The sequence below is a fragment of the Carassius gibelio genome, chromosome B1 (assembly GCF_023724105.1).
Source record: "Carassius gibelio isolate Cgi1373 ecotype wild population from Czech Republic chromosome B1, carGib1.2-hapl.c, whole genome shotgun sequence".
Lineage (NCBI taxonomy): Eukaryota > Metazoa > Chordata > Actinopteri > Cypriniformes > Cyprinidae > Carassius > Carassius gibelio.
The window spans coordinates 27,711,591-27,738,207 of NC_068396.1; the positions used below are offsets into that span (position 1 = coordinate 27,711,591).

General features: G+C 36.1%; 1 protein-coding gene across 8 annotated transcripts in view; it reads right to left on the reverse strand.

Moving 5' to 3' along the window:
• Positions 1–649: 649 nt before the first annotated feature.
• atp11a (ATPase phospholipid transporting 11A) overlaps positions 650–26,617 on the reverse strand; it is a 57,947-nt gene continuing 31,979 nt past the window's right edge. The window contains exons 13-32 of one of the 8 annotated variants that reach the window (XM_052545203.1): positions 26,443–26,616; positions 24,980–25,146; positions 24,669–24,740; positions 23,749–23,822; positions 22,395–22,498; positions 20,797–20,978; positions 17,984–18,235; positions 17,729–17,909; positions 16,347–16,449; positions 16,069–16,214; positions 15,776–15,835; positions 15,464–15,591; positions 13,929–14,064; positions 13,343–13,366; positions 10,044–10,109; positions 9,844–9,947; positions 9,586–9,751; positions 4,887–5,008; positions 4,072–4,151; positions 650–2,538 (exon numbers count right to left, since the gene is read on the reverse strand). In XM_052545203.1, the coding sequence (XP_052401163.1) occupies positions 4,100–4,151; positions 4,887–5,008; positions 9,586–9,751; positions 9,844–9,947; positions 10,044–10,109; positions 13,343–13,366; positions 13,929–14,064; positions 15,464–15,591; positions 15,776–15,835; positions 16,069–16,214; positions 16,347–16,449; positions 17,729–17,909; positions 17,984–18,235; positions 20,797–20,978; positions 22,395–22,498; positions 23,749–23,822; positions 24,669–24,740; positions 24,980–25,146; positions 26,443–26,616 (2,313 nt within the window). In that variant the 3' untranslated portion in view covers positions 650–2,538; positions 4,072–4,099. Of the gene's footprint in view, positions 5,009–7,490; positions 7,591–7,996; positions 8,087–9,585; positions 9,752–9,843; positions 9,948–10,043; positions 10,110–13,342; positions 13,367–13,928; positions 14,065–15,463; positions 15,592–15,775; positions 15,836–16,068; positions 16,215–16,346; positions 16,450–17,728; positions 17,910–17,983; positions 18,236–20,796; positions 20,979–22,394; positions 22,499–23,748; positions 23,823–24,668; positions 24,741–24,979; positions 25,147–26,442; position 26,617 lie in introns of those variants that run through there. The other 7 variants (XM_052545202.1, XM_052545205.1, XM_052545206.1 and 4 more) reach the window with 7 other exon arrangements.

Consider the following 26,617-nt stretch of genomic DNA (forward strand, 5'->3'; position numbering starts at 1 on the left):
GAAAATATTATTATAACCTGGTTTTCAGCAATGCTTGTTAAAGTAATTACATTCTTATGTGGGTCTGTTTAAAAGCAGTATCACACGGCTCTATAAGGTAACGTTTTCAATTTTAATATTCAAGACTGCAGCATGATTGCAAGTGCTTTTACAAAACAGTTAATACTTAAAATTTCATACAATTCATATAAAGAGTATAGTCTTCTCCCCCAAAGTAAACGAAGTTAAACTACCATTAGCCAAATGATCAAATTTGTGTACTGCCATGTAATGCAGTGTAAATTCTTACATTTGCTAACAGTTTGTGCCAGAAAATGCATATACTTCTACTTTTTTTCGACATCATTATGACTTAAAGGGGGTATTGGTATATATACATTTTTTTACGTTTATTTTATAATGATAATCTGAAAAGAGCTGGTTGTATTTAGAGAATGAATTGTTGAAGCAACCGTAATGCAACACTTTGCTGCCATCTTGAGGTCATATACACACTTTGTGCCATTGGGTTTTCTTCATTATTATTCCATGGTGAGCAAACACTTTAGCACCAGAAGAATTTGCCTCTTAATGTGAGGTACAAATCTAGTTGCTGTGATATTTCATCGACAATCTCTTCTGTCACAAGGAAAGAGAAAAGTCCTAAGGCTTTCAAACATTTAAATCTCTTTCTTTATTACAAGCATGTTTACTTTTTCTTGCCGTTAATAGCTACAGAAAAAAAAACGGGCAAAAATTCACATATCTACAGATACTTTATCAACCTTTTAAAAACTTTATACAAAAGGAGCCCAAACTGTACATGAATATTACTACATACGTATATGCTGTAAAGTGTACAGTAGTATACATATATACTGTTTATATAATAAATTTATGAGCAACATCACACTTTGTGCAGATAAAACAATAAAAGCTTTAGATATTTAGTTAATCTGAATAGGCTGGCACAGATGAAGCCCCACTACAGGCAATAAAGCCTTCAGTTATAGCAGTAGACATCTAATCAGATATTTGGTCACAACTGCTTTAAAACCAAGTGAGTGTATTTCCTTCAGTCAGTGTGAGCAATGACCATGCATCATTTTAAAAACTAACTCAAACATATTTAAAATCATCAAAAAAAAAAATAAAAATAAAAAAACAGACTGTTAAAGCTATTTTTTTTACATTTTCATCTTTACTGAAGTGGACTTCTCCCATGACCTTACATTTGGTTGTTTTAGAACTGAACAGTAACATTCTAACTCTGTAACTGTAAGTAGATCTCTTCATCCTCTAGATACAAAAGTAGCAAAAAAGATTTTTTTTTCACAAGATATACAAAATACCTATTTCATATAGCCTTTTTAGACAGACAGAATACAGTGTTTGCCAGTGCCTGAACGCACCCCTGAGGCAGATAGCGTTCAGTTATCAAATTATTCCTACATTACAAAAAAAATAGTTCTGATTTAAAACAACAGTTTGTTAGAAACAAGAAGAAAACACATTTGTGAAGGGACATTTGTTCTAGAACCACCTTATTTATCTATGGTAGTTTGTACTTGTCATTCACGGCTATCCAATTAACGCTATGCGATTTTTGTCTAGTGCACAATAGCGCCTTTTTTTCTTTTTCGTTACATTCAGGAAGCCAGAAAGAACTGTAAAAGTGAACAAAAACAGGAAATACAGTAGAATGCAAAACAAAAATAAAAATAACAGTAAAAAAAAACATGAAATGAACTAGTTTACTCCTATTATATTCATCTAGGCTACTTAAAAATCATAATTTGAGAATCTACGTATAAGCACATTCTTGTTTCGTTTCAGATTTGCCAGCATTGATTAGTACTCGTCATCGTAGATGTGAATCACTTGGGACTAGACTGAAAATGTGAACCAAAATTATTAAAGTGTTTTTCATAAATGAAAATATGACTCAAATGCTTGATAAAGCTCAGTGGTTGGTCCTACGGCATCACACGGCATGCAAAGTTCAGACCTCGATAAACAATAAAATAGACAGTATTTGACAGATTTGACATTCATACAAATAAAATAATACACTTTTGGACCAGAAACAAAGTTATTCAGTCGACATGTTAGGTAATTATGTCATTCATTCATCCACTCAGCCTTTGTAAACCTTGACATCAATATACTCATCAATATATTCTCTATATAGATATAATGTGTGCATGAAAAAGGACATTCTGTTTTTACTATTCTGTGACATTTCATCAACATTAACCCCCCAAAATCACCTTAAACCTTTTAACCAACTATCTATACCCATAAAGCCATTTTTCAATCTGACATTCTCCGTTGCAGGCCGACTGACGGGCAATGAAAACACATGTATGTGTGCGCTTCACTGAACTGAACGCATGAACATACATTGAGGTTAAAAAGCACCAGAAGGCACCTACCCACAAGAAGCTTGGATAACCATCAAAACAGTGGTCTTGATAGTCTTTGACATCACCTGCTTTCTCTCTCTGTCATGGATGATGGTTAAAATGGTGAAATGGGTGACTGGCCTCATCACGAGAACTGAATGACAGGGTGAGCGAAGGACACACATGCAAGGAAAGAAGTGGAGATGAAGAGACGATGCTCCAGGAAAGCAACCCGAATGAATGTGAGAAGAAACAAAATGAGAAAAAAAAAAAATGCCATGGAATGTGAAGGACAGTTGAAAAAGAGTCATGCAGACAAACGGATGTAGTTTTGATGATCAAATGGTCTGATTTTTAGTTTAGTTTAGTTCCATATCTGTTCCAATGTTATAAACTTAAATGCATTCACACTCAATTCAAATCAGTGTGAATTTGAATTCATTCCGTGGACATAGATAGAAATTAACGTATTTCTATTTGTTTATAAGAATGCTACATTAAAAAGATAAGTCATCGGGTGTTAATTTAATTTGTAATAGTTTTTTTTGGAATTTAAATTGAATTGTATTCACATTCAGTTCACTCAAAATTTGAATCAAATCGATGTGAATTTGAATTCTCTGATAGAACGGAGATGGAATTGAATGCACTTCACAATGTTTATGAGAATGACATTTTTAACAGGTGTGAGGCACATTTCCTGTGAATCATTTTTTAAAAGCTAGAAAAGAGCCATTTCTGTGAATAGTGGTCAAAATAGGACGTCTGTGATGCTGACTTTGATTGGGCTGTTGGTTTAATGAGTTGTTCGTGAATGGTATCACAGGCTAATTTAATCTGATTTATGTCAGATCATAAATTAGTAATTTGCAGCAAAGAAATGATAGCAACCCAGCACAGGGCTCCAACAGTTACATTAATACAGACAAATGGCTTTGGGAACAGTCAAATAGGACATTACAATCATGAAAGTATGCAGATGAGAAAGTTAATTTGTACTTTTTGTTAACTGCACAAAGATTATTACACCAACTGAACTGTTAAATTTCATTGGTTTATCTTCAGGAACCCTGGGCTGTGTTGGTGGCACTAGACAATGTTGAATACTACTTTTATCAGCCTCCACTCTCAGCTGGTGCAATGTCAACTTAAGGCAGTGTGGTGGGGTTCTTCTAATGCCATCAAACACTTTCCCTCTATTTCTTTTTGAGCATAAGGCAACTAACACACATTAAAATACTCCGTATTTCATAACCTTTGGTTCCAAACTGTGGTGTAAAAGATGGGAAATGTTTGCATTAAGGCAGAACAGTGTAGCTAAGTTGGCTAGCTTAGCCTTTAGCATTCTGTATCTGGTTCTACACTAAAAAACTAAAGGACTGATTATACATAAGGAACTACAGAATTTTAAAGCAAACCGTCAAGCAGCTAAGAAAGAGTAACTGGTTGTCATAATGACACAAGTCAATGGTTTTACAAACTTTGGAACAAGTTGAACATGAGTGAATTCCCACCTTTTAGAAAATTAAAGGGTGAAACATAATGACAGTCCAGTTACAATTTGTCTTCTCGTAGTTGTTCTAACAAAGGCCTACTTTCACACTCGCTCGCACACACACGTGCACATACACACCGAGTTCGCTCTAGTACAGTGCAGCAACAAAAATGGCCAAATTTAGCCACTTACAATGCAATCGGACAAAGACAATTGCAGGCTATGGAGTGTTCCTCGATAACAGGTTTGCACAAAAGCAACACCAGTTTGTTCTATAATAAAGAAGCACAAGAAAAGAGAAGGAGCACAGAACAAAAAAAAGGGAAAGGGAGACAATAGAGAACAAAGAAAAGAAGAAAAAAAAACAGGACTGTCAGTTTTGAGAGCATCCAAGACCATTTTAACTGTCATCCACATTTACATATAGTGGTAGGGGTTGTGTTTGAGATGGAAAGGTTTGTGCTAACTACTGCCCAGTGTAGGTTTCAACTCACTTTTCACATGAAGGATTTACAAGGGTAGGTCAGCGAACACATAAACCCACAGTGTAAAGGGAACACACTCTCACATTTAAACGTACACACAAAGAAAACAAGGTAAATAAGTCCCAAGGCCGCTAAGCACAGTACGCCACACTCGCAAATGGTGCAGCCAATTCAGTTTGGCCTTCCTCCAGCTTTTAAATTAACACACAGCATCCCCAGCCCATTAGCGTATAGCATAAGAACGCCTTTCAGTGCTTTTGTTTCAGATAAAGGGTAACAAGCCAAGATTGTGTCCCAATCTGGACTCTGGAATAATCGAGGGCTAATTTGATTGGATAAGTAGACTATTTCTTTCATACGGCCCCAGACTGTCATACGGACGTCTCGGGTCCCGGTGTGCTGTAGGCGTAAGCTGCCCCAGAAAATCTTGTGTTTTCTCGGAGGAAGGAGCTGAAGGTGCAGTAGTCAGACCTGCCCCCCCAGTAGGTACACATCAGTTTTTTGGGAGGGGAGGAGTCAGACCTGCGATGGGTGTGGTTCGGGTTTTCGTTGCCTTGTCTGTCGTGTTTCCGCACAGGTGGAGCATGGTGGGAGGACAGGGGGGTGAACTCGGACAGGTGGCCCTTATACAACTTATCGGCATTCTGGAGAAAACAATGAGGAAACAGTGAGAAAGAGAGTGAATTAGCAGACTGCATTGTATACTGGCATGAAAATGCAAGCACTGGTCACATCACAAGCTAAAACAACACAAATCCAAAGCCCCAGCAAAGCAGCAATGAAAAAAACAAAATGTTGCATACAAAATCACATATTCAGTGTTTACCACATGCACAAGTCCAGTCCTAGAAGATGCTAAACTCACTGATTGAGACACTGTTACAGGATAAACAGAATGAAAGGTCATTCACCCCAAAATCAAAAGAAACAAAGTTACATTGTTTAAATAAAAATTTGGGGTTGGGGAAATTTGTAATGTTTCTGAAAGAAGTCTAATGAGCTCTGCAAGGTTCATATTTATTTGATAGAAATACAGTAAAAACTGTAATATTGTGTTAAAATGTAAAAAGAACTGTTCTCTTTTTTAATATATTGTAAAATGTAATTTATTAATGTGATGCAAAGCTGAATTTTCAGCAGGCGTTACAAGCAAATGTACTGTGAAAAATGTAATAAGGAAAATTTCTTTTTTTTATTTTTACTTAATTTTCTTTAAAGGGTTAGTTCGGCCAAAAATGAAAATTATGTCATTAATAACTCATCCTCATGTCGTTCCAAACATGTAAGACCTCCTTTTATCTTCGGAACACAGTTTAAGATATTTTAGATTTAGTCCGAGAGCTCTTAGTCCCTCCATTGAAGCTGTGTGTACGGTATACTGTCCATGTCCAGAAAGGTAAGAAAAACATCATCAAAGTAGTCCAGAGTACATCAGAGGGTCGGTTAGAATTTTTTGAAGCATCAAAAATACATTTTGGTCCAAAAATAGCAAAAACGACGACTTTATTCAGCATTGTCTTCTCTTCCGTGTCTGTGTGAGAGAGAGTTCAAAATCAAAGCAGTCTGGATATCCGGTTCGCGAACGAATCATTCAGTTCACCAAATCGAACTGAATCGTTTTAAACGGTTTGCATCTCTAATACGCATTAATCCACAAATGACTTAAGCTGCTAACTTTTTTAATGTCAACTCAAACAGTACATTGACTGAACTGCTGTGAAGAGAGAACTGGAGATGATCACCGAGCCGAGCCAGATAACGAACAAAACATAGACTCATTCACGAGTCAAGAACCGTTTCTGTCAGACGCGTTGAATCAAGGGCAATCATCGTAAATGACGCCATTACGTCGAGCGCAAAAGAACCAGTGAACCGTTTTCTTCAACCGGTTTATTGAATCGAACTGTCCGAAAGAACTACTGGTGATTCGAACACCGATGCAACCGGTTCTTCACTCGTGAACGAGTCAGTCTATTGTTCGTTATCTGGCTCGGCTCGGTGTTCATCTTCACAGCAGTTCAGTCAGTGTACTGTTTGAGTGCATGAATTACTCAGAGGAAGTGTCAGCCACATTAAAAAAGTTAGCAGCTTAAGTCATTTGTGGATTAATGCGTATTGGAGACGCGAACTGTTTAAAATGATTCAGTTCAATTTGGTGAACTGAATGATTCGTTCGCGAACCGGATATCCAGACTGCTTTGATTTGAACTCTCTCTCACAACAGACACGGAAGAGAAGATAATGCTGAATAAAGTCGTAGTTTTTGCTATTTTTGGACCAAAATGTATTTTCGATGCTTCAAAAAATTCCAACTGACCCTCTGATGTCACATGGACTACTTTGATGATGTTTTTCTTACCTTTCTGGACATGGACAGTATACCGTACACACAGCTTTAATGGAGGGACTGAGAGCTCTCGGACTAAATCTAAAATATCTTAAACTGTGTTCCGAAGATAAAAGGAGGCCTTACATGTTTGGAACAGCATAAGGGTGAGTTATTAATGACATAATTTTCATTTTTGGGCGAACTAACCCTTTAATAAAGCATAAATACAGTTCCTTGTTTTTGTCTTTTAAGTTTGCAGTGAAACATCAGGACAAGCTCACAAAATTTGTGAGATTCACCAATAATAAGCACATTCTAGGAATGGACATTAAAAGGTGGACACAATCATTTGTAATATATGACAATCTTTTCACTGATTTAGACACAATATGAAAAAAGGATTTAAGAACAGACAAAATACCCATGCATGTCAAAGTGTTAGATGTTAAACTGTATGTCAAGCCTGCTGTGTGCATTTGTGTATGTGTCAGAAGAACCCATAGCTGCATATACTGCACACCCCAAACCACAATCCATTCACGTCATTCTGAAGCTTTAACACCAAACCAAACCAGTCTGTACAGTAGGTTCACACCAAACAACAGACCCACACAGGTGCACCAAAGGCATTTTTATCCAGTTCAGCTTTCACTGGAAAGAGCCAATTAGCAGGATTCTGGAATTCTCAGATTGATTCTAGAACTGCACACATCATCTGAGAACTCTAGAGCTCCTCTTGTGTTAAGTGTGGATTAGTTTTATTCTGGCTTTAGTCTTCAACTTCACATTCTCGTTACCATAGAGCTGCTAGGCCTCAGTGGTGTTCTGAACGCCATCTAGCAGTGAATCATGAATGTTTGTCTCAACCCTTTCAAAGATCCTGTCAGCCCTCATTCTCTGTGAAACATCACACACACAAACAGACCCGTGACTCAAATGTGGCATAACAGACCCATCTGCACAGTATTTTCTAGACTTTGTCTCAACTTTGAAGTCTCTTGCTGAAACTGAAAGTATGGCAGCAGAAAATGCATTAAACAACTTCATATGGGCAACATAAAATTCACATGTACAAACATAAACATGCATACTTCATGCATGCATGCGGACATGTAAAGTGACGTAATACAAGGCTTAGAATGTAAAGAGAGACACCACAGGGTTCTGCAACACTTGTTATTGGCATGTGAGCCTCATTAATGTTCAGTAGGCCTGTCATACTTGTGACCCTGTTGTGTCCTCACTCGCTGATACACATACACACACACACACACACACATGCAGAGAGAGTGTGTAGGTTCACCTCCGGCTCAGTTCAGAAACTGACACTGCTGGAGGTCTGGGAGAGCATAAAGATGGTGGACTGCTCAGCAGTGAGACACTGCCGCTTTGTCTGCCATTACCACAGGTCAAGGGTTAAACACACAGGGGAAGGGGAAGGTCAAGCATCAGAGAGGAAGAGAGAAAGAGGGATGGAAGAGGAATAAAAAAAGAAAGGCTTTAGAAAGGTGAACAACCTGTCTAATCCTCGGAGATTAATAAAGGAACTTCAGCAGCTTTCAAAGCATTCAAAGTTTCTGGAAGTGCAAGTGTTAAGTGTTAGATTTAGCATTTTCAAGGTTCTCTTTAAGAATTATTAGTAAAACTTAACAATAATGTTTCACTCCTTTACCATGTTATCCTGATTTGTTATTAACTAAAACACAAACTGTAAAAAATAACTGAAATATAGATGAAATTAAGATGTAAAAAGTATTAAAACCTTCCCAAAAATGAGAAATTTTTAAGTACTAAAATTACTAGAACTAAAACTCAAAGACAAGTGCACAAAACAAAATGACTAAAACCAGCTAAAATTAAAATGTAAACAGAAAAATAAATGGTAATTATAAATATTAATATGTACAATAAGAGTATCTTAATAAAACTAAATTAACACTATCAATAACAATCATTGTGCTATTGACAGTTTTTACGGCATTTATTATTCTAGTTTAATGATAATTTATAAATTAACAATTTATTAATTCATGTTCATTCATAATACATTAATATTAATTTATTCAAGATAACATTATTAAAAAATATATAGAAACATATTTGAAAAATATAGTTACTGTACATTAACCAAGATAAATTCTGTATTTTTTTAAATCTACATTTAATGACATTTCAGAACATCAGCATCAGTTTAATAGGGAAGATGAGTGAAAGGAAAAGCAGCACACGGGTTAAACCAGTGGTAAGGCAGTTTACACACGCACACACTCTAAATTTCCTCCTGAAATGTTTCGTAAAACATAGTATGATAACATACTATGCGTGCACACATGGTGAAATTCCTCAGTATTCATTGTGTCATATACTGTTTGACAAAGAGTCGACAGGTCAAATAAAAGCATTGCATGTCTCAAAGAGTCATCCAACGCAAAGCAAAATCTACAGACGAAGAGAATGGTGAACAGCATCCAGAATCCACTTACGTCAAGCACACTGGGAACCAGTCCGACGCAAGTGTAAATCTGAAGACCAGTTAGTAGCAATGATCAAACTGGAGCACTATTGAGCTGCTTCACCTCAACAATTATTTGATAGAAAATAACACTACTATTTCTTTTAAATTGCTGTATTCTTGCAGAAGGAATGAATCTTAGTTAGGTTAGACAACATTTTGGGTTGATTCAGAAGTTGATGAGAATTAAAACAAGGCTGCAGTCAATTAGAAAATATCCTGAATCATAGATTTTCTTTAAATTACATGTATATTAATTTCTTTTTTTAAATGGCTGTCTATTACTGCAATGAAATACAGACACATTTATATAGATATGACATGTCTACTATCTTTTCATCTCTATGCATATGTAGATAGTGAGCGCTGTGCAGACGTACCTGTATTCTCTCTGTGGTGGTGGGCCATAGAGCTCTACACAACACTTTCTTCACCACATCAGGCAGAAGACTGACTATAATCAGCAGAATGATACTGAGCCATGCAGGACCGCTGGACAACATCTGCATGAACACATAGTACATCCTCTGATAGTTCAGGAAAGGCCTGTAAAAGAACAGAAGGACAGCAGAGGGATCATGTCAGATTCAAATGTATTTGGATTAGTGATATTAAGTGTGTAACGGGGCAGGCCGTACCAAATGATGCCTCCCCACAGGAGGGAGAAGATGACATAGAAAAGCAGTGACCCCCATATGACAAAGTGGTTGATCCACGTCCAGTAATGTGTGTCCAGGGCAAGCTACAGCATGTAGACACAGTGAGAAACAGGAAGATACAGTTGGTGAAGTTTACAACACCAGTTGGCAACATAACACGCATGTGTCGGATGCATTACCTTTAGTGTGACCGTGAACACCAGGACGGTGAATACCAGTGTTCCAAAGGTCCAGTTTCCAAACATCTGGAACAGAGAAATATTGAAAAAGGCAAAAAAGAGATTGACGCTAATGTATAAACAGCCACTGGAATGGGTGCACAGCTCACACTCTCATCAAGTTAATGCATGTTAAAAACTTATGTGCCTTTATTTGTACAATTCAGTAGCACTTGGTGGATTTGCTTGAATTACCTGGTAAAGGTATATAATATAATAATATTATATATATAAAATATATATAAAATATAAAAACAAAAATAATTATTTTGTATTTTTTTTTTCATGATACAGAAAATATTTGACAAGAAATGCAAGAAATAATCTATATATATAAAACATTTAGAATTTCCAGATTTCATTATTTTATGTAAGAATTTATATATATACATGTATATGTATATACATTTATAATACATCATGACCCTGTACAATGTAATAAAAGAACCTAATAAATTATTTATATACTGTAATTATTTATAATTATATAGTATAATTATATTATAAAGTCTATATATATATATATATATATATATATATATATATATATATATATATATAGACTGTTATCAAATATAATTTATATTTAACATTTTATATTTATATAATAAATCAATACACAAAACATATTTTAGTATCTGCATTTTTATACTGATTACCAATTTTAATTTGACATATGATAGCAGTTTTCCGTATCGGTGCATCTTATTGTATGGACTGCATGAAATAAAACTTGTTAATGATTGCAGAAGTCAAAGAAGCATGCAAAAACCCATCAAAAGTTCCTTTAAAAATATTGTGAATAATTTTCAAGAAATAGTAGCATTATATTATTTTAACGGTGCTGTAAATGAAAGCACTTTTATGTCATCCTACTGTTTTAAAGAGATTATTAATGATGTCTGGAGCATGGTGATGTCATGTGCATTTTAGATTTTGTCCATAAAAGCCTCATAAATAAAAAGTGAGCTTAGATTGTGCCTTAAAATGTAATAATGGATTCAGTTTTGCAGATTGGCTCGATAAACCTTGGGTGCTGGAAGCTTCTCTGTGTGATAGTGTTTGTATCTTTTGGGAGGATTTGTTCCCTCATTGTTTACGGTCTTGGCAAAGGGCTGAATTTAGACACAATGGATTCTCTTCTAGAACCTTCCCCTGTCTGTGGACCGGCCACACTGTTGATGGCACAATGCAAAACAACATCAACACTATAAAAAGAGCTCTGTATTAAATCACTGCATGTTTACCTTTAAAAATGAATCACAATCAAAGTCAACAAGCCACAGCAAAACACAAGCAGGTCAAAGACTTAGTGACCAGTATAATGTTGATGAGTTGCCAGTTTAAAAAACAAGGACACACAATACAGTAAATGTCAAAGAGGTTGAGGAAAATGCATTAACTTACCTTAATGAGCAATCAAAATGAAGTTTAGTGTTAAAAAACAAAAACATGTCAAGGGCAAATGATGTTTAAAGAAGCTGAAAGATTTTTCAAAATGATGAATCTGATATTTCAGCAGTTTTGCAATCGATGATTCTTCTGTTAATGATAGTTTTCCCACTTCCCACAAAAAGAGAAAAAACAGTTTGAAGTTCTTTTATTTCTTTATTATTATTATTCAACAAATGGTCAGCTTAAGCCTGTTAATCGCCAATATCAGAGGCTCAAACTAAATGCTACATGCTGTTTTATTTTAAATGTATACAAGTTTGGTAATTTGACAAATCTATAGTTTTTAAAACTATGATTTGTGTGATTTTACTATTTCTCTAGAAATTAATAAATATTAAAACTAAATAGATAAAATGTATAATAATAAAATAACAATAACAATAAAATAATAATAATTTAGATTCAGTGTTTTTTTAATAAAATATTTAATTTATTTTTTGTCACTTGCAATAAAGACATTATTAAATGCTATGCATTATTTGTATATATAATGTATTACAAGAAGAAAGAGACCCTGGGCAATGCAATAAATGTACTAAATAGATAATTAATATATTTAATCAATATATTAATACAATATATTAATACAATTGTTAATAAAATATATACTCAAAACATAATTTTTTGGTATCTTTTTTAGCAGTAAATAAATAACTAACTAAGTATGATCAAAATGATAACAACCATGATATAATAATAATTTATATTAAATATAAAAACATTAGTTTATCCTTTTTTCATACAAATACTTACAACTAAAGACATTAAGGGCCAGATTTACTATCAGCTTGCATTAGTGCAAACCCTCATTTGGTGTTAAAAAAAACTACTGTCAGGACTTACTAAAGACACGCAGTAGGAAATTAGCGCTGAAAAGGGGTGCGACCCACCTCAATGAATATGCATTTGTAGGATCTTTACATTTATGATAGGAGAATATTTAAATGATAGCTATAGATAGAATATCACCAATGTGATACTAAGATTTGCTCTAGTCAAGTCACTGGTATTTGCGGCATTATTTAATGTTTCAAAAAAAGCAGGCGGAAGTAATTGCGCTGCTCTTGGTAGATTGCGCTGGTCTTTATGGAAATTAGATGTTACGTCTGTGTGCATCTTGTCATTAAATCACCTGCAAAATGTTTTCCTCCCATCTGTGCTTTAATGAAATTTACCCTGTTTAGTAAATCTGCCCCTAAATGTTAAACGCATTAAATCTTATACATCATCTTATATACTTTTCACAAATAAAGTAAAATATTGAAATGTTAATGAGCCACTAATCTATACCCTATTTGTGGAAAAAGCCTCCAGCATCCCTTCGAATTAAACGTTTCTGAATAGATTCTCTTCCATGCAACACGTACTGCACCAAACAAAGTGAACTGTTGAATCCTCTTGCTCATTCATTTGCCCTTGCAGTGAGTCATGAGAGGATGCATGTGTATCCTACAGGCCGATGAGGATGAGTATGACGACAACATCCCTCCAAATTGGGGGTTTGCAAAAAACACAGTCGCAAGGTGACACACGGGACGGACACAAACTCCTACTCGAACACAAGATGACAGACAGAGGAAGATGAACGGGGGGCTTGCTACTCTATACCTACAGTGGCTGGTCCTCGGTACAGGGGACACTGGGATGCCGTACGGTACTGTTGGAGAGCTACGATGGCAGTGAACGGTTAGTGTTAGTAGACACTATGTGAGTGGGAGTGGCTTTAGGGTGAGGGGAGGGGCTGAGGAGGGTACAGTAAAACTAGAACTAAAAATAGGATGAGAAACAGATAGGGACAGGCTTACCATCTGTGTGTTGGTGGCCATTAGCTGAGGAAAGGAAGAGAAGCAGAAAAGAAAAGAAAGGCAAAAGGGGGGCAGGTAAAAGGAGGAAAAGATAGAGGGAGGGAGAGATAGAGAAAGAGAGAAAGAGAAGAAAACGAAAGGGGACAGGGAGCAAGAAAGTAAAGAAAAAATTAGGATGTTATAACTGAAAGTAAATCAAACAGGTAAAAAAGCAATCCAAAAAGGTTACTATGATTTAACTTAATGGTACAGAGAAAGATGTCTGGTCTGACTGATTAACCAGCATGCTTTGTGTCGCATAAATGAATGGAGAAGCACCTGTAATGACTTCAAACATACGCAAAGGAGGTTGGATCAAGACCGCAGTTAAACCACAAGTACTGTATGTACATTACAAACCACTTTTAACCACAAGATAACTCACTCAACAAGCATCGGCCCCCCAATCAATCTGTATGCGACTGCTTTATTTGACTGAGAAAAACAATGAGCTCAAGAAATGAAAACGGCTGGTTAAGTTGATCAAATAAAACACACACAGAAAAACTTGAAAAGGAAATCCTGGTTTAGACCGTGACTGCATTACCTGTCCGTTGCTGGTGAAGGTTGTGTTGTCGAAAAGGAAGAAAGCACCAAAGAAGAAGACCAAGGCATCAAAAACCCCCAGAAATGTCCAGTAGATGAAGGTGGGCCATCTCAGGAGGGAATTCTTGGCAATATCTCTGTAAAAAAGAGAGATATTAAAAATGAACATATAAAGATAAACCGCATATTGTTAGCAAAATCACACGGTAATAATGTAACTGTTACACTTTACAGACCTTTAACAGATGTACATTTAACATTCAAGTGCATTTCAAAATCATGTATAAGGATATATCAATAATTCAACTGACTAAAACTAAAACTGTTAAAAAATATTGTTTGTTGAAATAAAGCTAAAATGAAAACTCAGTTTAGTCTCGAGCCACACTTGAGTTTGGAAAGATCATTTCAAATGACAGTGAAATTGGGGTCAAAAAAAATATATCAGATCAGCACTTTTTCTAGTGAGAATGTCCTTGATAGCTACAAGTGGCACACTGTGTCAGTAATGAACACTATATATTGAACAAGCAATGCAGAAAGAAAAAATGCAGTGTCAGGACATTTGGTGATTAAATGTAGAGCTTTTCTAACGGTATTTCTGCAAAGTGTAGTGCGTAAACTGAGTTTAGTGCAAGGGTCTGTGCAGCTATGTGTTGCCAAAGGCTGATGGAACAATTATAGCAGCTTCATATTTGGAAGCAGCATGTTCATGTGATTAAGTGAGAAAACCTGGAGGCTCACAATCAGAACGAACATTTTATTCAAGGGGAAAATATAGAGGGTTAGACTGGGCTACATGAATGGGCTTTTGTTGTTTGAATGGGCCAGTGCTGTGCTGTCACTATGACCGGCATTGGTTGAATATATATATATATATATATATATATATATATATATATATATATATATATATATATATGCGTTTTAGTTTAATGAAGTCGGAAAAGCAAATAAAAATAAAAACACTTTCACTTAAGTATTTCAAAAGTGCTTTATGAATATGCTATGAAGTCTCAGGGACAACAAATCTTAGGATAAGAAATAATGAGTGTTTTGAGTCTTAGCGAACCAACAGTCATGCAAAATCAAGGCCAAGGTGAGTATAAATCGCCAGTGTTGACAGGGATTTATCAGTAGGTCTCACAGAGGGACCCAGAAATAGAATAGTCAACAGCACCAAAATACCTCCCCTGTACACGTGATGACACGTACCACATATCAAGTATCAGTCAATAAAACAACTCAAACCTAACTCCATTCTGGCTTTCCATTTTGGGTGAATTGTTTCTCATTGTTCAAACACATGCTTTACATGTATGCATTAAGCAGTGCATTCTGGCTATAATTTTTTTTTTTTTTTTTACCAGTATGTGTGTTCCCTGGGAATCGAACCCACAAACCTTTGCGCTGCTAATGCAATAATCTACCACTGAGTCACATGAACTCAATTAAGCTTTAAGTTTAAAGTATAATTATCGCATCACATTCAGACCATAGGTGTAGATAAAGGTGAAACCCGAACGTTCCTCGCACCTATAGAGAGTAGGGTCCCGTTTGAGGATGTCCATGTTGATGTGCTGTTCCATCAGACTGTAGAGGAGGATGGGTAATGAGGTGAAGCTGATATTGTACAGGGTCAGATATGCCGTGTCATAGAGTGGCTGCAGAGGGACAAAAACAATTACACCAGTGTGCTATAGTGGAGTCAAATCAACCATTAGGTTCAGTGTAAGCACAGAAGAGAAATCGTTTTGTCTTTTAACTACATACACTTTCATATTCCATCTCTTTCAAATGTAGTGTAATAGTGATAGACCTTTAAGACACTTAGAGGTATGCGTTTACCTGCTGAGAGAAGCCACAGAAGAACTGATAGAGAAACTGAGGGAAGATGAAGCACACATTCTGTGGAGAGAAAAATGCAACGGCATTAGAATTGCATTTTCAACACGATAGTTCAGTGGTTTAGTCAGAACTCCTGGGAAAAAGTAGCACCCACACATATTAAGCAACTTTTTTCCCTGTGTTTACAACTGCAGGCAATGTTGTTTGTGTTGTGTCAGCCAGCATTCAGCTATTTTGCTTGAGATTATCTTTTTTATTTTGTGTGTCTGCACATTTTGTTTGTTTGAGTATACCTTATAGAAGAAGTACTGGACCAGCTCAGCGATCCTGATGTAGTAGTAGTGTCCGTGTACCAGCAGCATCTTCTTCAGGTGTTTGAATTTGGTAATTGCATAGTCGCTGTTACGGGCCGCCTGACGCCCCTCTTTACCCATGATCCCTAGCGGCAGATTAACCAGTCAACAGGCATGCAAAGGATTGCTGATAGTTGTTAAATGGAAGCCTATCAGAGATTTACTTCCTGGAGAAAACTTCTAAAATAATTAGTTTTTGTATGCAAGCATGAAATCACCTATGCCCACGTGAGCTTCCAGAATCATGCTGACGTCATTGGCTCCGTCCCCGATGGCCAGTGTGATGGGGCGTTCTTTTGATGCTTTGATCATCTTAACAATCTGAAAGAATGGTTTATTTTCCACAGTTCTGAGAGATTAGATTTTTAATCAGGGTTTTGGGCTGCACATGTGACTGAGGCGATGAGACAATATGATCCTATCTGACACGAAATGACTATTTAATTTAGCTTTTGGTACACATGAATTGCATGTGATTTTACTGTTCGTTTCACATCGATAATTGTCTTGTAATGCTGTGACTTCTCTCACTTCCTGACTTTACAGGCTCTGGCTTTCCCAGCAGCCAAAGAGAATGAGTGACAGGTTTAGAGTGCAGTAAATGACCAGAGCCTCTTTAGATTGCGCTGTGTAACTCACAAGCTGAGAGATTACAATAAGGGAATGAGGACAACCGGTAACACTTTAGAATAAGGTTCCATTAGTTAATGTTAGTTAATGTATTAATTAACATGAACAAACAATGAATAATACATTAATTACTGTATTTATTCATCTTCGTTAATATTAGTTAATGAAAATACAGTTATTCATTGTTAGTTCATGGTAATTCACAGTGCATTAACTAATGTTAACAAGCACAACTTTTGATTTAAATAATGCATTAGTAAATGTTGAAATTAACATGAACTAAGACTTATAAATGCTGTAGAAGGATTGTTCTTGCTTAGTTCATGTCAACGAAAGTAGTTAACTAACATTAACTAATGGAACCTTATTCTAAAGTGTTACCGGACAACCTTTCTCTGGCAGGTAGCTGTTTTTGTGTGAGTCAGGTTTTATCATCATTTTGGGGACTAAATGTCCGCAAATAGACACGAAGGCCTTTAGTCCCTCTTAGCCAATGGAAACCACAAGGAAAATGGCTTAAACTACAAAATATATAAGAAACATTTTTATTCAGCAAGGATGCATTTAAGTGATGCATCAAAAGTGACAGTAAAGCCTTTTCCATTGCAACAAAAATACATAAAAAATATATGCTGCTCTTTTAAATTCTTAAAAAATAAAATAAAATAGAACTGTGATTATACGAAATGTTTCTTGAACACCAAATCACCAAAACTGAAGAATGGACTAATCACTGCTGAAATTTCAGCTTTGCCATCACAGGAATAAATAAATGAAATTGAAAACGTCTTTAAAAACATTTAAATATATAATACAATCCCAAAAACCTTTTTTTGAATGATTTTAAATTATATACTGTTTCACAATATTACTCTTTTTTTACAGTTTTTCAAAACAGTTCATTCAAAACCCTTACATCTTACCCCAGTCATGTTAGTGTATACTCTTTGAGAATGAAGTGCTGTAGTACCTGTGCTTTTTGTAAGGGTGCCATGCGGCAGCAGAGAACAGCACTGCAGTTCCTGCAGATTTCCAGGAAAATCTCCTTATAGTTCCCTCCGCTGCTGGTTCCTTCCTGTGGTGGCTTCAGAACAGCTGAGAGTGTCGCCCCATCGATTATCAGACCATAGTCTTGGTAATCACCTGAGAGCCTGTGGGGATCATTGTATGTGTGAAGGTGTGTGAGCATCAATGTGTGCATGTAAATGTATTGTACTGTACCTACCCTGAGAAAGTGTCCCTGGTCATGCTGCCATGCTGTCTCAGGACCGTTCTGCTCAGATCGAACAGGACGTCATGGAGAGTCTGCTCCTCTGTCCGCTTGGTTGTCAGTTCCAGGATTTGTGTATTGCGATGGAACAACTTGCTAGCATAGCATGTGGCTGCTGCCGTCTCCATTTTGTCCCCTGTGAGGACCCAAACCTTCATACCAGCCTTGTGCAGGGACTCAATGGTGTCGGCCGCTTTATCCTGCAGCCTGAAACATCAAATGACAACCAAGATTATTTTAAAAGCAGTTCATGCACACAGTCCTGAGTGTTTGGATAGTTTTAAATGCAATTTTAAAGAAACTTACAGTTTGAAAAGTTTTTAAAACACATTCCATTCCTGTGTAATTTAATGTTTACACGATCTTTAAAAAGTCTGAAGTTAATATGTCACACTCTGACATAAACAGTAGCCAAAGAACAAGATCAAATATACAAAGTGACAATTACACAGTTGTTGCTTTGACAGCCCAATCATCTCAATTGCATAGTAGAAGCAGAAAGATTTGGCATAGTATATAGCAATCCTGTGTACTTGATTCTTTGCGCAGTGCTGGAGTGAAAGTTAATGGACAGTGCTCTGCATGGCTCGGTGGCGGGGAGGTCTTCTACTGCAGTGTGATGTCTCAGCCCACTTAGCTCAGTAATTAAGCAGCCCAGCAGTCAGGATTCACAGTGCCATCATTGCCAGATAATTAAGACTCCACCCCCCACTGCACCTCACTCACATCCCAGCCACGCAGGAAGTGACATTCTCACAAAGACTCCCGGGAAGAAACCACAAGACGTTCTACTACACTACCTATTAAACACTCTAATAACATGAATCGCATTTCACCTAACAACATTTTATTGAAGCTAAACAAATTCCCCAAGTTAAGCAACATCCTAGTTGAGTCATAACATTCTTTCTGACTTCCCCAACATCCTATTTGGCTTTGTATTTTTTAAAATCTTGGCTTAAAGTTGACAGACAATCTGATTTTATGTTATATGCTTCCTTAAATACACTTTCCTGTGCTTCTTGTGCACAATTAATCCACTGTCTTCATGATAACATGTTCTGTTTCTAAAATGGCTTTTCTTTGCAAATGATATCACCTAGGCCAAGGGGGCGGGAAAACTAATGTTACCCAATAGACAAATAGCTATTTAAGGCATTGTATTAGGCTGCTGTTAGTAAATGCAGTTAACACTAGTGTAACAGTAATTTAATGCTGAATAACTTTATTGTAACATTGATTATATCCTCTCTGCATTCCACAGCAGTCAAGTCAGGCTCTATTCTGCTATAGAGCAAAAACTTTTCTCTATAAAAATCAGATTCCCAATAGATAAAAATAAAGTCTCACCCTTCTTTTTTGCTTGTTGAATAACCCTTAAGGGCGCAATAACATTTACAGAATTTTTTCTGTATGGACAATGGACCTTTTAACCAACAAAAACTTAACTACATTTATACAAGTAAAATCTGTTGACACTGCCATGTCGACTTGAGTGTTTCAGGGATTATTAGCTTCCTGTATATTTGACTATAACACGATCTTGAGGGGCTGATGCCTACAGGGCACTGATTGTATCTAATCAACACAGCCCGACAAAATAATTTCCCGTCCAGTAATCACTATTTGTTTGCTCTGTCATATTCATTAAGACGGCCAACATGGATTGATGTATTTATTTATAACGTTGGGTTAGATGGCATCCATAAGTGCATAAGCCAAAACAGTAGTTTATCAAAACTGTGTCTGCCAGCCCCTGATTGATTCAAGAGGGGGTCTAATTATGTTAGCTGCTCATTACCAGGACACTGGAGCCTAACGGATGGACACTATTGATTGCCTGTGCAATTAACGTTAACTCACACTGGTTCTGTCAGGGCCGGGGGTGCTCATGTGAGCTTCAAATAGACGCTGGGCCTGTAACTCTTCCATTCAGTTGTTGGGCCGATCGGAACATTGGCATTCAGCCAGTTAACAATCTAATATTGCTAATGCACATCCATCCTCCATTTCAGTTCAGGGAACTGCACCTTGTTTATTGAGGCAAATGCATAATGCACTTCATGGAACATAAGCTATTATTAACATGCTGATTTTTTTAGAGCAACATGCAACTTGGAAAGCAATATCGGACTAGCTCAGAAATGCAATGGACGTCATGGTTCCATATTTCAACACTATGGATTTTATGATGGCATATTTGGCAGGAGCGAGAGGGAATGAGGCCCCTAGAACTGAATAGTAATCTACATAAAGATGAAAGACTTAAAGTGACACTACCATAAAAAATAAAAAAAACTGAAACAATTAACAGTGTTTCACTGATTCTCTATAGTCACTCCTGTGTAGCCACAAACTTGTAAACTGCTGGGAATGTCCAAATGTTTTAACTGTAATAAAACATTCAAATTAAACAACTCTTTGATGTTTTAGGAACATACTCAAATCACACTGCATAACAATAGTTAAGTTATTTAAAAAAAAAATTATCTGGATAACAATTACATTTTCCCTATTTCCCATGTTGATCCCACTGTCTCTAGTGTAGCTTTAAGCGACAGAGTTATGTGCATTTTTGAATTTGACAAAGGAATACTGAATATTAAATGGTTTGGATTCCACTCTGTTAGCTTCTTCCAGGTTGAAATCGAAAGTTTGATTCACTTCAGTACAGGAGTTTTTAAACGCTTCAATCAAACCTATATGGTATTTGAAGTATTTGGTAAATGTTAATCAGAGTGACTGTGAGTCAGAAGGCAGTGATTCACCTATCTTCCACAGCCGTGGCTCCAAGCAGGATGAAATCCTTTTCAATGACATCATAAGCTTCAGCCAGTTTCTTGTCGCGATCCTGCAAAGCTAGTTTAGCTCTGTTGAGGAGATGGCACGTTTCCACATACTCCTCATGAGTCAGCTTCTTATAAGCAACACAAAGAGTCCGTAAGCCCTCCTACAGAAGAAAGATTTGAAACAAAAGTGTCAGCTCTACCAACCTTCATTTACAAAGAGTCCAAATTTTTCTAAAAACAGCATTAATCTTGGACATAAATATTTTAACTAAGAATAAACATAATATAAAGGAAAGAACAATACCTTTGCTAAGAAAAATGAAAATCTTAGCATTATTTATATTTACACACCATTGTTACAAACCAGTGACTTTATTCTGTGGTACAACAAACTGAGATATTTTAAAGAATGCTCACACTGCTCTTTTCAATTGAATGAATCATGTGGTGACCACAGGCTGCCAAGATCCTAAAAAGTATGGAAGCTTATTTCCACCGCCACACGGAATAAAAAAATAAATAAAAATAGGTAACTGCGACTCAAAATCTCACAATTCTTAAACAAAAAAAACAAAAAAAAAACTGAATTGTGAGATAAAAAGTTTTTCACATTTCTTTTTATTCTGTGGTGGAAATAGGCTTCCATAAAATCCACATTAAAAATACCTTTATGACTTAAAACATCCCATGTTACGTTTTATGCACACAATGTTATTTTTATTGTGACATTTTTGTCTTATTTGATCTGATTTTGCTGTATGCAAAAGAGCAGTATGAACATTTAGCAAAACATTTAATTTTGTGTTCCATGTAAAAAACGAACACATACTGGTTTAGAACGGCATGGGGGTGAGTAAATAACAACACAATTATCATTTGTTGGTGAGCTATCCCTTTAAAATGTAGATTCTTAAATAACAAAAATGCTCTAGTGGAAATGTTTCCATTATCCATATTAATAAAACACTACTGTCCTGCAGACAGTCTAGAAAACAAAGATTCAATTCTGTCTGGCTCTACAGAAACCATTTCACTATGGCTACCGAAATCATGAATCAGCATAGACACCAGTGCAACCAAAACCCTTTCTAAAGTGAGGTCATTCATTCCTGACCCAGATCTGTGACTAACACAATGTGTTAGCATCCATTCCTCCTGCCTGGGACCATAATTATAGTATTTTTTCTTCAAATGACTCCATAAGTCAAGTTAAAGATCATTTTATTCATCAAGAGCAAAAAGTTCAAATGACTTCTGGGTGCTACAGAGACATTAAACTAAGAACTCTTATGAAAGCGATCAGAGCTGGGCCATAGAGTGAAAACACATCAATATAAAGACAACAGACACATTGTCTTCACTCGGTTTCATTTTGAGTGATGTTATGTTTTAGTGATGTAGCTACGTTCCTCTTTCAGCTCTCTTTGAGGATGAGGTTCATGCTATACAGAAGCTGCATAAGCAAACACATTTGAGAGGAGCTTTTTCCGTCAAGATCTAGGAAGGTGCTTTTGTGGCTTATAAATAGCTCTGCTAAAATAAGAAAGAAGAGGAAGATGTTTCCGATTTCTGCTCACCACAGCGTTGTGCTCTACTCGCGCTCTGACCTGCTCCACCTTTCCAGAAACCACCCGTGGGAAAACAGAAGAATCCGCACCTTTACAGAACAAATAGTACTCTCCTAGAACAAAACAAACATCAACACAAATAACGTGTTAAAAGCTACAAGAAAGAAACTGCACAACCACCAGTATGTCATGCTTTCAATGCATTAATAATAGGTAAAGCGATATTTTTCTGTAATTCGTGGAATCAAATTAACCAAACTAATTTGTCTCTGAGATTTTTTTTTTCTCTGTTCCCCTCTGAAATGCATCATAATATTATAGTAAAATAGGCCACAAATATTGTTACATGTTGACTTTAAATTAGCACATTAGTTATGCTGCCAGGCTTTTAATGCATTTAAGAATATCCTAATTGCTTTTTATATTAGAAGATAAGTTATCAGTATGTTACTAAATGTATTCAGGAATCATACAGATGTGTAAATCTTGCTCTCATTTGTATGCTAGTAGCACATTGACCCACTTGCATTAACTGGTCCCTTCATTCGGGCACACATAGTGACTCAGAGACTTTCAGTATAAAGTGTAACAGTCACAGTGCATGTGTGTGTTTACTCAGCTATGCTTTGAGGACAAAATTATCCCCACACATTAGCTAAATCCCTTTGGGGATGTTCTCAGATGGGAAAATCATTCATAAAAAATAAAGTGAATAATTAGGGCTGCCAATCTCTATAATTGTAATCAGTTGATTACATGACATGCAGATTAATCCAATCAAATCACAAACAACTGCACATATCAATATTTCCAGAGATCATTCAAAAACATATTATTGTGGCAAAATAAAACATTGAGCAGACTTGAATGTTGACTTACAGTATTAGACATATATTTGTATTGTTTCTATTTCGTTAAACATAACTCAACATCACTAACCTCAATAAATGAATTAATTAATGTTAATTAAAAATTAATTAATTAATAAAAAAATGTAATTATCATACTGTTCAAAAGGCATGATTAACTAGTATTTTTTTAGCACATTTTAAATACTCAAACAAAATTGAACGTTATAATGACAAAAGTTTTCTTTAGGCCAGGAATTAATTATACAGTACATAATTACACATATTAATGTAATAATTATAATCAGCTTTATATGTCCTCATTTAGATTGCTAAATAAATATATGTGTGTATGTGTATGTGTGTGTGCCTACTTAATTTTGAGGATACATTTGTACCCAGAAGTCAGCTGAATCTAACAACGTGAAGTAAAAAAAAAAAAAAACCTGTTAAATTATCGAATGTCTCCATTTAGAAAAAGTAGAGCAAGTAAAAATTGTGTGTGTTCATCATACCCGAGCTTGATCTTACGATAACACTCATTCTCCTCCTCACTGAATCGAAGTTCAACACTTCCAACAGCTCAAATCTGGGAAGAATAAACACAAAAAGACAATGTTTAGAAAGTGTTTAAATTCAAAAGGTTAACAGATCTACTATTACTAACTACATTTTGATACACATAAATCAGTGGAATATGTAACATTGACTGAGTCCTTTGGGATGTATCTTTATCACAGACGGACAGAGTTTTTATGTGATTGCGCTCCGTGCTGACCCTCGTGTTCTCATCTGTAGGACAGTGTGTAGCTGCACTAATTATGGCTGGTCCTTGTCCTTCAAGGACAAACACACACACACACGCACACTCCATCTCACAAACAGCGGCCCTTTTACAACACTTCCTAAACAGGGAAACTTTGCTTCCCACAACATACTGTATAACGGTGTTATCTTAATAAACACACAATGACATTTATATGACAACCTGCTGAGTAAATACACAGATGATTACAGATTAGGCTGTGCAAACTGTTCCTTTGCTGAGGTTTCTTTCTCACACACCATGTGGCAAAATACATAGCATGACAAGAAAATTAAAGCTGCAGTCACCACAGGGGGTGTAAGCAGCCCTGCTCGTGGTACGGTATGAAGCTAAGTGCTTGTTTAGTGGATAAAAGTACTGTAAAATGCATAAACGTTTATATATCTTGTATTCATTTTTTTTTTTTTTTACTTTTACATTATTGCTGATTTATTTTACGATTATTTAAGATTTAATTTAAAATGATTTATGGCAATAAACTGTATTTAACACATTACGTAAGATTGTGGGTAAAACCGCTTTCTCAGACTGATAGACTGTCCAGAAGCATCCAAATGCTGCTAGTTTCCTGTTGGTCACTGTGCTCATGCTGTTTTCCAGATGGCTCACCTCTCCATCTCATCCTCTCTGTTGAGGATCTCCATGTGACTGTCCTTCAGACGGAGATAGGTGAAGCCCAACCTGAACACGTGAGAGAAAAGGAAGGCAAATTTAGTGTCTTATTGTATTGTAGAGTTACGGTTAGACGTAACCGTATGCAGAGCACATGTAGGCTTGAGGAAAAAGACAAAAAATGGTCATTAAAATGTTTGGACTGTTTAGGGTTATGCAATCATGAAGTGAGACAGTATGTCAAAACCTGGAGACTATAAATTAGCGTGGGTCCGTGTGAGTGCATGTTTGTACAGTATGCATCTTGCCTTTTCATGCCCTCCACCAGTGCAACCTCGTCTGGAGAAGAGGAGATGTAGAAGGAGGTGGATTTGCCCTGATGGATTCCTCTCTTAATGCCATCCACCGTCTCCTCCTCCTTCACCTGGACTGTGTGACAGAGGCACAGTGCACGGAAAAACAGCTCCTCTCGCTCCTGATGAGACATACACATGTTTGCATTGAAATACTGCACACCAAACTGCTGCTGCATTCTTAAACAAAAAAAAATGGTAAAACATGTCTTTTAATATTAGTGTGTAATGGCATGAGGCAATTCAGGCATCACACACACACACACTATTTCCCTTTACTTAACAGTGATCATCTCAGTGGAACAGAATCATTCATCTGTTTCCACACATACCAGATGAAAGGAAGACAGAGGGACTAACAAAAAGAGATTAAGTGACAGAGAAAGAGAGATAAAAGGAGAGAGAGAGGCTATCTGTGTCTAACTCTGAACAAACTGCAGCCAATACTCATGTATCCAGTAAATATTTGGATACATTTGATACCAGGCATTCAAAATCTCAACAACAGTGAACTCTGATATTTCATTTTATTATGCACATGCACACAATATCATTCTAACAGAAACTATTTTGAGTTTATCCAAACCGTTATTCATAAAAACCACATTCAAAAACACAACTGACAAGTAATGTGATGGGAAATTTAACAAGTTAACAAATTCGATGGTTTAGCTAATCTACTGAATTAATGTCACGTTGCTCTAAGCTTATTTATCAAAGATAAAATAAGAATCCATCCATCTTTCCACTCAACCACGGTTAAAATATTCATGCATTACGATAATACGGATTGATCTGTGCAATGAAACATAACTCGCCGCTCACAATAATACGTTCATTCTCTCATTTTACAGAAGTTTTTAGAGCTTCCTTATCAAATGTCTACAGCGGTCCAAAATGTATCTGCATAATTAAGTCACACTCAACAAAAATAATGAAATGTCATGGTATTAGATTAAAAAATACATAATACACTTATTTTGAGTAAAGATGGGGAAACTTGAAGTAATCTGACTTTATATGTTCACTAAGAATCACGTCAGGTTTATTAGATATGATTTGTTTTATTATTTTACTTATGTATCTACTGCAAAAATCTAAATATTAAATTTATGTTTTCTATTTCAATATATTTTAAAAAGCAATTTTTTTGCTGCTCAAGAAACATTTCTTCTTATCATAGTTGTGCTACTAAAAATTTTTTTGAAACCATGACACATTGTACATTTATTTTATTTTGTAACAGTGTTTCCTTTCACTTTTTCTTGAAAAATAAACACACACACACACACACACACATACACACACACACACACACACACACACACACACACATACATATATATATATATATATATATATATATATACACACACTTTAAAGTTATGGAAACCCAGAAACACAGAAGACAAGCTCACCTTTCCATCTACGCCTGGAGAGGAGTCGATCATATCCATTTCGGCAGCTCCAGGTAAGATCTGCCCGTTACAGATGGCATGTGGCACATAAACATGCCCGTCCACACAACACTCCCTCAACTCCATGTTATTTTCTGTCAAAGTGCCAGTCTTGTCTGTGAAGACATATTCTACC